This window comes from Phaethon aethereus (genome assembly GCF_964289735.1).
Source record: "Phaethon aethereus genome assembly, chromosome: 4".
NCBI lineage: Eukaryota > Metazoa > Chordata > Aves > Phaethontiformes > Phaethontidae > Phaethon > Phaethon aethereus.
Genome location: NC_138578.1, coordinates 39,071,380 through 39,085,365, shown reverse-complemented (window position 1 = coordinate 39,085,365; position 13,986 = coordinate 39,071,380). Strand labels below are relative to the sequence as shown.

The following is a 13,986-nucleotide window of genomic DNA, read 5'->3' as shown; positions in this document are numbered from 1 at the left end:
TTTTGGGAGCATAAAATAAGGATTTCTAATAGACTGGTTTTACATAGTAACAAATCACTTCAAAACAGCAGCAGGGAGAATAAAAAATACCTATTAGGTATATCCTAATATAAAATTAGTCTTCTCTGTTTCAGAGTCTTCCAAGTCATCCTAAATTACTACACAATAGTATACTGCAGTGAAAATATTTGCACCAGGAATTCTGATTCTCCTGAAAAGGGAGAACAATCTTTTTATAGTAAAAATCAACATCTCTTCTGTGTTCTTCCTACTCATAGAAACCTTACTCCAGACTAACAGCGTAATGAAGAAAAAAACCCCAAAACATTCAGCACTGGCCACATATGGGGATTCAGTTAACTCATTCTTCAATTCAATTCCACCCCCCAGGGATAAATAGTATTTCTGAAGATGTAGAGAAGAGCTTATGAAGCACCTTGCAAGGTTCCTCTATATATTTCGACAAGGAAAAGAAATATTAGACAAAATACTCCTAAGAATTTACAGCATATCTGTGTCAGAAGCATCCCATTTTAGTCACCTCGCGTCGCTAACCACAACTGCCAGTGTACTAATACAAGGGGATGAACACAGCTCCTGGTTCACCAGGAAGAGCTGGTAACGCTCACCCCCTCACCAGTGAGTACCTATTTCACATCTGACACAGTCACAACCATACCCTACACCTCTCCTGCCTCTCCTCCCCACAGAGTGACCTCATCCAGCCCCGAGACTGAAAGCTACAGTGCCCAAAAAGCTCTGGGGATGGGATTCTTTCTATTCAAGGTACAATTATTCCTTTGAAAGGCTGGATTCAAGTTACATTCAGTTTCAGCTTTCCCAAAATTCCAGAGGTTGGGTTTTTTGGACTAAGATGACTCATGTGGGAGCACCTGCCCCAACCCAACATTATCCATCAGCCCAGAAGATTTCTACTGGACTTCTGCTGTTTAGTCATCTCCTTTCTCTATGCCTATCTTTATATCACTCTTCCTTGTAACTTAACAAGAAACGCACAAGAGACAGGCAGACATCCACACAACTACACCCAACTAAACTTCATACCTCTAGAGAACAAATCATTTCCCAGACTTGTGGTTAGATACAAGCTACACAAACCAGTCAGCCAAATCAGAGGGCCAATACAGGGGCAAAGGGGAGGCATAAGAGGCTGCTGTTGAGGAGCTGCTCCTTTACAAAGTTACCGAAAGTTTTAGTCAGGGATAGCGAAAAAGCAAGTGGCATTTCTCACATTTGCCGTGTCCCCTACTATATTGTATTAGCTTCGTAAGATGATTTTCTGAATTAGAATTGGATGAGGGAGAGACATCATCAAACATCCAACAGAAGATGATACTGCTATCCAAACAACCTTCATCCAGTAGAACTCTAAAATGTTCAAACTGCTTCTTAAAACCTCAGACAGCTGAGAATAAATTTAATTCAATCAAATATTAATTAAGCTAACCTGAGATTAATACTTTAAAGCATATATGCTTACGTACAGTAATAAAGCAGCTTAAAAAAAGCAAAGCACCGCAAACTGTTCTGCTATTCTGCTAGCACAAGAAAATTTAGTTTTACAAGAAAACTGCAAAAGTAAATGGAACAATATAGAAGATGCCTTTATCACTCAAACAGTGCAAGTAGGTGTGCAAAGAATACCACGGAAGTTATGTATGACATCTTAGATTTATAAAAAGTTCATGCGCAAAACAGAAAACTCTTCAAGTTTTATCGGAAGTTGAAGTGTTACCAAAGCTGGTCTGTACCATTTGAATGCAACTGAATGAAAATATTCTTACCACAATCATTTCAGATGGCTCTAAAACAATGCATTCACAGCCACGCCTGAAGCTTCCTGCAGAACGCTTGCCAAAACTGAAGAACAAAAATACTTCGATCAGAACACAAATCAGAGCTATAACACAATCCGTAAGCATATTTACATCATCTCCACATATTGTAAAGCATAGAAAAAATGTACATACCTCTACACAATACAAGTTTCACGCATATGTCCTTCAACAAGTAATTGATACCCAAGGACACCGAGAGCTGTGTATTTTGTATTTACATGGTTTACTAAGAGTATTTGCTAAATCATTCTATTAACACTAAAACAAGTGTCAAGCAAGTGCTGTCTACTGAAGATGCATGGATGATTCTGAACTACGTTACAGAGTTTGATCTAGTGTCTTCTGACATTACAGTATTAAGTTACCTAAGGTATCTGCATTTCGATAAAGAAAGCTAACTAGCATACCAAGGAAAGGATGAAAAGGCTGACCAACTTCAATTAGCTCTTTTTTACTTAAATTAATAAAATAAGGGTGCTGAACATGAGAGTATTCCCAAATTGAATAGATGAGGACAAAAGGTTGTTCTGTCTTTCATGACCCATTCCCACCTTAGTGCAGTAATTAAGCATGATACAATTTTGCTTCTTGGAGGATAAAATAGAAAGCTATTTTAGTTTCAGTTTCGGGAGTGCTCTGCCTCTATTAAATGAATGTGTGTGTCTGCAGGCTTAACTGCAAAAAATCCTCAAAATGCAGCGGTAAAGGTGGAGCGCAGAGAACCAGTACATAATTCGGTGAAATACAAGACCTTTTTGGTTAGATCCTTAATAATGCGACACCAGAGTGGAAGAAAAGACAACCCGGTAAAGTTTGTTTCTGGGGCGTGTGCTTCCCCCTCCGCAGAGTTCATATTTAAGCCTGCCAGGTCAATGCCAGACCTTTCCTGTCACAGAGGGTAAGGCAGGACGGATGAGAAAATGGCTGGAACTTCAGGACCCCTCGTGTAGCCTGCTGTAACGGACCTGCCCTGAAATTTGTCAAGAGCCAATAACTGTTTAGCTTTTCCCTTTCTTCAACCTGGCACTGTGCAACAGGCATGGGAAATCTTCCCTTATCTGAAGCTCACCGGGCAAAAGCTATTCAGTAACTTAATGAAAAACAAGCCAGACTCAATAAAATTGTAAAATCTGAATTTTAACCAATCCTGTAATGCACAGTCATGGTGAGACTTAAGCTACAATGTTTGTCGAGAAGTAAATCTTTTAAGCTTTATTTCATAACAAGCAAACTGAAGAAGTTCATACACCGTTTGGAACAGTTTGTCTAGCCAGTTTATATCTGTTCTCCTGTCCTGCCTGGCTATTAGTAGAAATGAACAATTTAACTCGCTACCCCAAAGGCTAATCTCTTGACAACAGCAAGTTTATAGCTCAAAAAGAAGGCAGTCAGATATTGAAAAGAAATGCCAGCTGTGCTTATTCATCAAAATAATAATCGCATTTAATGGTACATGGGACTTCTACAATAGAAAAAAATTTCCAGAATACTAAGCCTCTTGAAAATAAACATTCAATAAAGAAGTCTCTTGACAAAATATGTCTTTTCCTAGAGGCAAAAACATGCTTCCTCCTAGAACCCAGCAACAAAACACAGGGTGTTTTACTCTACAATGCCATCTTGGATTTTATACAATTTCAACTACTCTTAAAGATACCAGAAAATGAAGCCATTATCTTGATTCTTTAGACTGTTGCAAAAATGACAAACTTATTTTCTTGGTCATTAACCTGATCCATGAACAGTTTTTCCTTAAAAAAAAAAAAAAAAAAAAAGGAAAAGGCGGGGAGAGAAAGGAGAAGGTAAATCAACTCACTGACTGAAAAACAACAATGCAAAAATGGCGATTAGGAAGTCAACTTATTTGATATTGTAATTGAAAACAAACACAGACATACTCCCTTTCCTCTCGCAGATCCTTGTCCCCTCTTTGTAACCATTGGTTTTAGTCTAGAATACGATATTGCTGAATTTTTTTTCCAGCCCATTTTGTAGCCTCTCAGCAAACACTAATTTCAACAGAAAATGCATACACACTTTTCCACCCCATCATTTCTTCTTCCTCTATCACTGTCTGTAAGTATCGGCTTTAAACTTCTGCCCATTGCTAATCACTGCGGACATCCAAAAGTTTCAAGCTCTAGCACACACTGTAAAAAGAAAAAGCTGTGTTTTGGAAGTGCTTTTCTGTTCTTGAATAACTTGTTTGGATTTTACCCTTCAGCACAAGGGAACAGGTAGTCAACATATTAAGACAGAAGGCATGCATTGAATTACTAGAAAGAAAAATCTTCATTCCTGTTCCCAGTAACACACTGGTTCTCACAGCAAATAACCACGTCATTGCTGTACTGCTCCGATTCCTGTGACAGCACAAAATTTATCAGAGCAGACAGTGCATGGCACCTATATATTATCTTTGACCAAAGGTCACAAGGCACTTAAGGCTGCAAACAAACTCTGCAATCTTCGTGAAGTATTGTAGGCAAGAAGACAAGTAAATCAAGGCAGAAGAAAGTTAAATGACCTTTCAAGTGTTGCAGTTCTCAGATATGCCATGCCAGCTAAACCTCCTGACTTCCAATGTGCTGCTGAAAACTCATCATCAGTGAGGAATTCACATAATCAGTGAAAATTAGGAAACTTTCTTGTCACTCTCCACTATGACTGGACACTTCACAAGTTTCCAACTCTGACTGTGGTAGAACATCCATCACAGTATTGCATACTAGCTGTTGCAGAACCACACTTCAATACCCACACACAGTCACACAAATACCCGTTGACATGCAACTTTGGGAAACCACTGGGATCTTAGGGCACTGCCAACCTCACTGTTTCCATTCAGAAGACCAATATTGAAGTCAGTAAGTCTTATCAGAATTAATTTCTCAGAGTTTGCACAAGAGCAAAAAGCAAAGACCAATGAAAAAGGACTTCAGTGACACTCTTCTCCACTCGAAATCCCTAGCTGCAGTAACCAGCCACTAGGCAGGGGAAGCCACCAAACATCCTTGATTTAACTGAAAATAAGTTACTTAAAATATTAGTACGCAATACAAAGAAGCAAATACTCAACACATAATACAGTCTGTTTACTGAGCTGATCAAAAAGCCCAAGCTGTAAAGCCTTTTATAAAATAGCAGGAGAAGAGCTTCAGACAAGGGACTGCAAGCTGGCATGCACGCTGGATTGAGAGATCCTAGGTATCACAAAGAAATGATAGCAACAAATGGAAGTTTCAGTGGAAGGGTTGACAGATTATCTTCATAATACCAGCTCTATTTTAGTAACTTCTGTAGACACTCTTCCTTCCAAATTTTAATGCTAGACCAGACTTACCATAGAAAGTGAGTTTGACTACCCAGATTTATCAGAAACCATACAGCCTACCTGAGCACTGGCTAGCTAAAGTAAAATTTAGAAAGCCTTTATTAGCCAATTTCAATGAATCCGGGATTTGACAAATTTATTCCTCTCCTTACTGTAGTGTGAAATAAGCCTGTGGATATAGGACTTCACTAGGGAGCTTAAGCTTAAACCGCATTTTTGTGTTTAAAACTCATTAGAGAATTTTACATAATTAACATGTCACATTTGTTTGTATCATATAATTCCCTAATAATTTCAATCAAAATTGTCTTATTACATAAAATCTTCTCTCCTGCTTAAGCCTTACTAATTTCAACTCCTAAAAATAGCACCTTGTTAAGTCAGTGATGCACCTGAGAGAATCCCAGCTTTGCAACTATTTTCTCTAAATCAGTGATGTGCATGAGAGAACTTCACCAAAGGAGGCTCAGGCAGTTTAAAGTTATCTTTGCGATGGCAGCTGTCAATACGGAATACAGAGGTTATAACAGTAAGTTAGATAGCCAGAAGTCTGCCTGGTTAGAATATTGCTGCCTCACCCAAATTCCCCAAAGAACCTTGTTTTGCAGCAGTTTTTCCAACACTTTTCTTCCTGCTACCACATAAGCTCTGACTTGAGGTTCCCTGAGTATTTATTAAACGTCACAGATGCTCTCCTCAGTACCTATCCAGGGAAGCAATTTCACTTCTGGAGTCCTTTTCTACCACAGTTACTTTTATTCATCATAAAGATACTGAATGCATTATGTGAATACAAATCTACTTTCAAAAAACCTTAAAGATATAAAAACAATTGTATTTGCAGGAATCCACTTTACAGTAGCAATTTTGAAAGTGAATGATAAAAACCCACAACCTCTTACAAGGTTAAATATTCTCCCCAAGCAACAGCTCCCTAACTATACTATTCCCTGAAGCAATTGACAGAAACTCTAATTTCCCACTGGACTCTTCAAAAGCATTATTTCCAAATAAATTAATTAGTACTAAAAAAAAAAACCCAAACCCTTTTGCTCACTATGTATATTAAAAGCAGGTATTTTAATCCATACAAGTCATTTACAACTTCATTTCCATTCTAATGCATTCTAAAATTGAGTTTACACTGACTGTAGATGACAGATCCCTTCTCCAGAAGTGTACCTTACTAGATACGCATCTCGCCTTATAACTCGTTATACTCAAAACATACACAGTTGGCTAAAGAACAGATGTATTGCAGTTTACAATACGCTGGTTAACAGAAGACAAGTTTTAAGTGAAAGCTAAGGATTTCCATCTTACACAAGTTTATACTTTCAGTTTTCATTTTAAAAACCTTTACAGTTACAAAGCTACAATTAGTGCAGCAGCCAACAAACAGCAACATGAGAATAATTTAAGATCACCACCTGCATTTCTTCTCCTTCAAATTTATTAGATTTACTAATAAACCAAAACAACAAAGTACCTCAGCGAACTGCAACACCTACGGATACAAGCGTCACGTTAATTTTTATAAACACTTACGCATAGAGACAGCCAAAACCTTCCAGGTATCGAGAGTGACTCTTTCTATCCTTTCTACAATCACGACGACACTGGAGGACGGAGCGGTTTTCTCCCGACGTGACCCATCCATTTCCCCAGCTCCCCAGACGCACTCGCACACAGATGCTCTTTTCAACGCTCGCAGGAAAGGCGGCAGCTACTGAAGAGGGAACGTTTCCCTATCAGCATCCAGCCCTGTCCCCTCGCCCTGGGCCTCCACATTCCTGTTTTCACATCAGCCCAGCTCCCCAGTGGAAAAGTTATTTCTCAGCACTGGAATGTAAATGCGTTCATCAAAAGCGATGTAGAATCTGAAGAAAACTCCGCTGACAATGAACACCAAGAAGTGTTTTTTCAATGAGAAGCCCTTTTCTTCCTTCCTCTTAGAGATCGAAGATCACGGGCAGAAAGCACAATTTCACTTGTGACAACTGTTTTTCAAAATTGACATACAAAACTTTAGTTTTTCCTCCTACCGTATAACCTTAGCCTTTATTTCTTTTGGTATTCACCACCTTGCATCAGCTTGAACTATTAATCAACTCACATACGAATCACAAGTCTTAGTGAAACTGCATCTAAGTCTCACAAAGAAAGCTCCACAAAGTATGGTCATCTATATCATACACATTCTTCAGCACATTTTAAAGTGCTAAATATTTTTGTAGTCTTAGGTATTTGCAAATGCAGTATTTGGAATGAAGCTGCTGATTTAGAATAAAGTCTATTTAATTGGCATTTCCTCTAAGTCAAAAAGCACACTCCATTTAGACACATTCCAATGCAAGGAAAAATACAAGTAACATATTTTCTCGTTTCTCAAGTTCTTTGAGTTTTCTATTGTACATTTATGTAAAGAAATAAATTCCATACAAGTTTTGCTTTTTAAAAAAATGGTTCTAGAAGATATTAAAACTAGAGATGTAATACATGAGTATTGCAATGATTTATGCCAAAACTCTAGCAGTCAGACATTCAAAACCTTTCCTTCTTCTGAAGTTTTCAAATGGGATGTACAAAAAAGCCTATGGCTTAAGATGACTGCTGTGCAGTATTTGTCAATACAAGACATCTAAATATACGTGGAGATTAAAGTAAATGTTTTCACTCCCCCACAGTCCCTGAAATTAATCCCTTTCTCTTCTAGACTGTACCTCAATAAATCTGCAAGCACAAGGCTACGCATAGTTCAGTTCAGTTTCCCAAGCTTTTAACATATTCATGATAAAAACATAAACCAAATACCTCAAACCTCTTTTTTTTTAAAATTGCATTGCACCAGTTGACATCTACGTTTAGGAGGATCACAGAAAACTACCAAAATGAAATACAGAGGTATTGCATTAAGCATATTTAGAATCTGAAGTTACGTAAGGCAAAGAGTCTTCATTTGCTTTTGGGCAGCACCCACCCTGCAAATGAAGGTAAACAGCTGGTAGTAAGAGCAAGCGCTCCCCACCGCGTTTCCTGTCTTCCCTCTACCCTTCTCTTCTCCAAACTCTGGGCGCATCATTTGCTGCACGTCCCACCCGCACGTGTGGCGTGGCGCTGCTTCCTCATACCAGCGCCATGACCTCAGCCGCGACCAGCAGCTGCTTTCCATCACTGCGTCAATTATTCTCTGATGATACAGCGGCAAACACGAGCAGAATGTCTGGCCTCTGACAAACCCCGAAGTCAAATCTTGATGTAATAATCAACGTTTAACTTGCAACAACGCCAAAACGCGTTGGATTTAGTTTTAAAGCAAACCAGTCACACTGAGTTCCTGAATGAAATGTTGTAGAGCAGTAGCTTTTTGAAGTCTAGGTGGGGAAAAAATGGGGCTTATTTTCTATCTGCCCTTTAGGCAGATAGTAAGGCATTCAGTCAAGTTCCTCCTCCTGTATCTTCTTTTATTAAAACCCGCCGTGTTTCATTTTGGTATGTCCAGATTAGAATTAAAAACATCAGCCCCTCCTCACGGGTGGTTCTAAGCAAGCCAGGTTTAGCTGGGTTTCAGATGAGCGTGCTGTGAAACCCAGGCTGTTCCTCCGCTCAGCTCCCCCTTGCCAGGGATAGGAAAAAACAAAAAAAAAGCTACAGTTTAGAAGAGCGTATACATGCGCAAGGCCTCCCTAGGGGAACGCTTCAGTGTTCTGATGAAAACTAAATTTGGCACGGCCATTTTCTGACCCCTCAGAAAAGACGACAGCGCCCTTCACGCATGCGGAGCGGCTCCAACGCGAACAGCCCTCCGCTGGGGAGGACGCAAGGAGGGAAGGCAGTAGCAGGTTTCCCCCACACTGGAAACCATGAAAGCGAGGGTTTGGCGACTTAAAGACAGAAGATTGTTACCGGGTAATTTGATCTTCTGTATAACACAGGCTGACTTCTCCAATTCCCATTCGAATTAGTGCCTGTCTTTTGGAAAGAAGTAAGCAAATATGCAAGTGAAACCCAAGCTGCTTTTGACTTGTGCTAAACATTACTTTTAATTAAAATGTGGCAGTCACCTGCGTATCAAAATAATCAGTAGATCTTCTTTTAACTTACTTAATTCTCACAATGTTATTATATTTATAGCATTATTATTATTTTTTTTAGCAAGTGCAAATAACTGCTTTACAGAAATGCTTTTCAGTTGAAAAGCAAATGGAGATGCTGGCAACTGGAATATGAGTTGAAGAGGCATTTGCAGACCTGTCACTGTTTGCAAATCCTGGAGACATGAGCTCACTACATACCATGGATAAGGATGATTAGACTTATCCAGCGTCATATGATAGCTTAGATGTTTACAGCCGCAGATGCAAGAGCTCATGTGTCAGGGAAGGGACTCCCTCGCAACATCACAGCTAACTAACTACCTGCCACTTAATAATACTTTGAGGGGGGTGTTTCACAAGAGAAAAAGCAACCCTCAAACATCGTTGCAGCTCCTTCGCTTTGATCTGGGACCCAAAGTACCAGCTGCCTGTGGGGGAAGAGGAATCACAGCGTCCAGGGCAGTAACGCCGGTGCTGCAGCGGCAGGGCGCAAAGCTGGGAAGAACCCAGCAAGCCAGACAGAGAACGCCCGGCGAGGAACCAGCCTACGTGAAGGACACTAAAATTATAGGATAACCACATTTGCAGTATACTAATGCTTTAGAAAATTTCTGCTAGAAGTGCGTGAAAGTTTATTTGAACTCCAGCTGAAAGCTTTAGTAAACCTCTTCAGTATTTTGAACACGTTTATTTAGCATCCTTACAGATGACAGACTAGTGCTTTACCTACTTAATACCCACAGGGATTTCTTTCTTTCTTATGCAAATATAACCCAGATCAGAGGTTGCATTAATCTAGTAATTGATGGCTGGCTCCTGAAAGCACTTCAAAAGAAGTTCCTGAAAACCCATGGTGAATAATTTGAAATTAGTTAGATTCTGGAGGCTTGCTTCCAGAGAAAGTCCCTTCAGTCAACCCCTGAAACACATGCCTTATGATCTTCACACAGCTTGTCTTTTAGTACAGACTACTGTTTTGAAAAGTGTGGTTAATTATAAAATTTTACCTAGTTACAAGACTGAGTATGGTAGCAAGTTTGACTATATAAAAAAAAAAATCAGTAAAGTTTCAAATTTATTGCTTTTCACTTTAGCGTTTTATAATGTTACCTTAAAACTAAAGTTAAACTGAAGAACAGTTAAAATCCCAATCTGAAAACGTGCTATAAGGAATAAAAAATTGTTTTGCAAATTTACTGCAAATAAGGGTAGATGCTCAGGGCCTTTATAGCAGCAGGTGATCTTGAATGTTTTCCAGACTACAATACCATTTAGGATTCTTTATGACCCTTTCGTATATACTAAACAAGAGAGAGATGTGTTTACAAAATTTTTCTGTGACATTTAAGATCTGTATTTATAAACTATATACACAAATATATAGGTAAACAAAACTGGAACATAGCAGCAGTGGCAACCACAAAATTTAGCGTGTTGCAGCCATCTAACTTTGCAGTGTACCTAGCACAGAAAGCTAGAAGGCAGGTACCTCATCAGAACAGCTGACAAAAAAGATCTTTATCTGGGAAACAGAAAAAAAAATAACCCTATTTTATTTTTAAATTGGAAGTTCTCACATTATTTTATCTTGGAACACATTCAAAGATGAAAGCTTTTTTCCTAACCTACTTTTTTAAATTATTCCTTTTAAAAAAAAAAATATTAATAAATGGTTTGAATAAAGACAGCTTTGCTTATGCTTCATTTTAATGACGTCTGTGTTGCCCTGGTGACCACTGTGACATCACAAGATCTACATAATGGTCTCAAAGAATGAGTAGTAGTAGGAAAATATTACTTAAGAGCCCAGACTTTGTCTGAACACAGTCTGGCTTATTAACATTCATTAAATTCATTACAACAGAGGAGTATTTTTCCAACAACATACAAAGCCTTTAGATGTTAGATCCTAAATGAAGATGGGGGTTTTTACCTTGAAAAATATATAGCAAGCTTCAAGTCCCCCTACAGACTTTCATAATTAAGAAACTGTCATCTTTTTAAAAAACTTAAAAAAAAAAAATTAGTAACTTGACATGTCACCTAGGCTTTTAGTAGTAAAACAAGACCATACATATTGACATTTTCCACCTCCACTTATACACCTAACTCATTCAATACCACTAATTCATTCACATGGAGGGCTAAACACATGACCTCAGTAACCAGCTTCCATAAATCTTATTAGTACAATGCAGATGTATTTGAGGTATCTTGTAATAAGTGCCCTGTAACTGTGAATGAACAAAGAAAGTAAAAAAAGTGAAGTAATAGTGACAATCTTGTTTTAGCTACTTAAGATTATCATTTGAAAATTCAAAAATTTTAGCATCACCTGAAAGAAAACTCTCAGACATTTTTAAGTCTTCTACGGTATGGAATAACATTCTGTTAAAAACACTACTTGTAGGAGAATTACAGTAGCAGAATCATGCTAATAATCAAAACAATACTTTTGATTCCTTCCACCTTCCTACAGTCCTGCAAATACATAAGTAAGTAAAAATCATTACTTCAGCTTATCAAGATCGTCCATCACCAAAGATAAGTCTATAGAAGTTTAGGTCATCCGAGTTCCACATGAGGTGAAGAGAAGGCTCTTCCCCCACATATACCCCAAACCCATATGTGGGGACAGCCATCCCATGCCACATTTATATTGGACTTCCCTCAAGAGTTTTCTTGGACATTTTGTAAAAAAAAAAATATATATATATATTTCAAAAAAGACTTGCAAGTCTCACACTTGTAAGCACAGGATGGACTCTAAGATACCTCCTGACTTTTCTTTAGAGTACACAAATTTTGGTGAGCATGATCTTCTACTCTATGTATTCTTCTTTTAAATATAATTGTTCAGCAGTAACAAATCATATCCAATTTCAGGATTTAAAATGGACCTCTCTGTCTAGTGAGCATTACTCCTGAGGCTGTGAAAACGTCACCACCCTGCCAAAAATGTTCTTTTCCCCAGCATATCATACCTAAACCAGCATCGTTACCTTCTCGCTATGCAGTGCACTGTCCCCTCTCTCCACACGGGTATACTTCTCCCTCTTTGGTATTCTTTATGAGAGTTTTGCACATAGTTCATTTTGTTGTTATTTTGGTGTAAGCAATGACCAGGTAACTTCTCAGTTCATTACACTTATAAAACTTGCCCAGAGACCCTGAGAGCATGTAAAACAAACACGGTTTTTTGCCCTTAACAGGAATCTTATAATGCAGTTTTATCAAGCAAATGAGGGTTTTTTTGATGTTTTGCAGGTTTGCACTAAAACTCAAAACCTTAAATACTGAGTGTTGAATCAGAAGGAACCTTAAATCAGAAGGAACAGATTTTAGAATAGGTCATCTCACCAGCTGCAATATCAATTGTAAAAGAACAGTTCTCTTCTGACAGATATCTTTAATTAGCAATGTAAGCGGTAGTGAATAATCAGGTATAACAGGTCTCACATTTAAAATAACCACATACTTCATTACACAGAGAATTTTCTCCTTCTAAACTTCTCAGAAAAAGCTCTCAACTTTTTCCACATCCCCATTTGCATACAAGTAATTTATTTTATAAAGAAGATACCAGTACAAGTGAGAACTGTTAAAATTAAGTGAATATCACATAATTATAAAGTATGGAAGAATAATAAAAGCAAAGATGAACAATGTTTCCAGGATTGATTAGATGTTGCTCTCATTTACTTCAGATTGTGGCATGCTCCATTAGAAACCCTAATGCTGGGATTAAAAAGGTCTCTTTAGCCAACAAGACACAAAATAAGCGAAAGAGAAGAGTCAGCAATAAAGGACATACTGTTTCAAGGCCAGTTTTTGTTGCAGCACATTTTAGAAAGCAAGTATCAACTAAGCAGCACCAAAATTTTTCAACAAGAACACGTCAGTATCTTCAGGAAAAACAAGTTTTCAGTGGAATGAATGTTTTTCCCATTCATCCTAGGGAGCATTCTAAAACGTTCCCAGCAAAAACAAAAAGCCCATAATTTCAGCACATTTTTTTAACACTAAAGAGCCGTAATTTTAACCACAACTTTCTAATATTTAAAAAAATGGAATGTAAGAGTTTGTATCATTCATAGATGTCAAAGATTATATTTCTTCTATCAGCTACCTTCAAGGATTCTCTCCTTTCCTCTGCTTGCTTTCTGCTAAAAGATTGTCCCCCATGAAGCTAGCCTGTTAAAACCCTCTGCTCGCTTAATTTTAATTTTTCCTTAAGGTTCTTTTCAGTTACTTTGAGCTATTAAGATACATTCGTGCTTACACAGAAAAATTCTACTCTCAAATTTTGTTTTTCCTTAGCTTTAGCTATGTCCCATATACATATCACACAGAAAATTTTTTATTATACTTATTCTATACAGCAAGTACAAACATAACCTAAATTGGTTCACAGACAGGACTTGCTATAAAAGCAGTGGTTTAGATTTATACTGTTACATACTTTGTTTCTATGCTCTATATTACAAAGTCTTAAGCATAATTTTGACATTAAAATAGATACATTTAACTTTTTAGTATTTTTACACAATTGTGGTTTCAATGGGGAAGATTAACACCATTGACCTGAATAAAGCACGACAAAAGAAAAGTCCATTTCAATTTTTTATTTTTTTTTTAAATATAGCAACAGTGGTAGGAAATGCCATTTTTACTTAGCTTACAATTTCTGTGTGTG

General features: G+C 37.8%; 1 protein-coding gene across 2 annotated transcripts in view; it reads right to left on the bottom strand.

Moving 5' to 3' along the window:
• Positions 1-13,986, bottom strand: part of RAPGEF2 (Rap guanine nucleotide exchange factor 2) — a gene marked incomplete at both ends in the record, with an annotated part of 191,771 nt that overhangs the window by 90,260 nt on the left and 87,525 nt on the right. For both annotated transcript variants that reach the window (XM_081999653.1, XM_081999654.1), the window contains one exon: positions 1,806-1,881. In XM_081999653.1, coding sequence (XP_081855779.1) covers positions 1,806-1,881 — 76 coding nt within the window. The remainder of the gene's footprint in view (positions 1-1,805; positions 1,882-13,986) is intronic.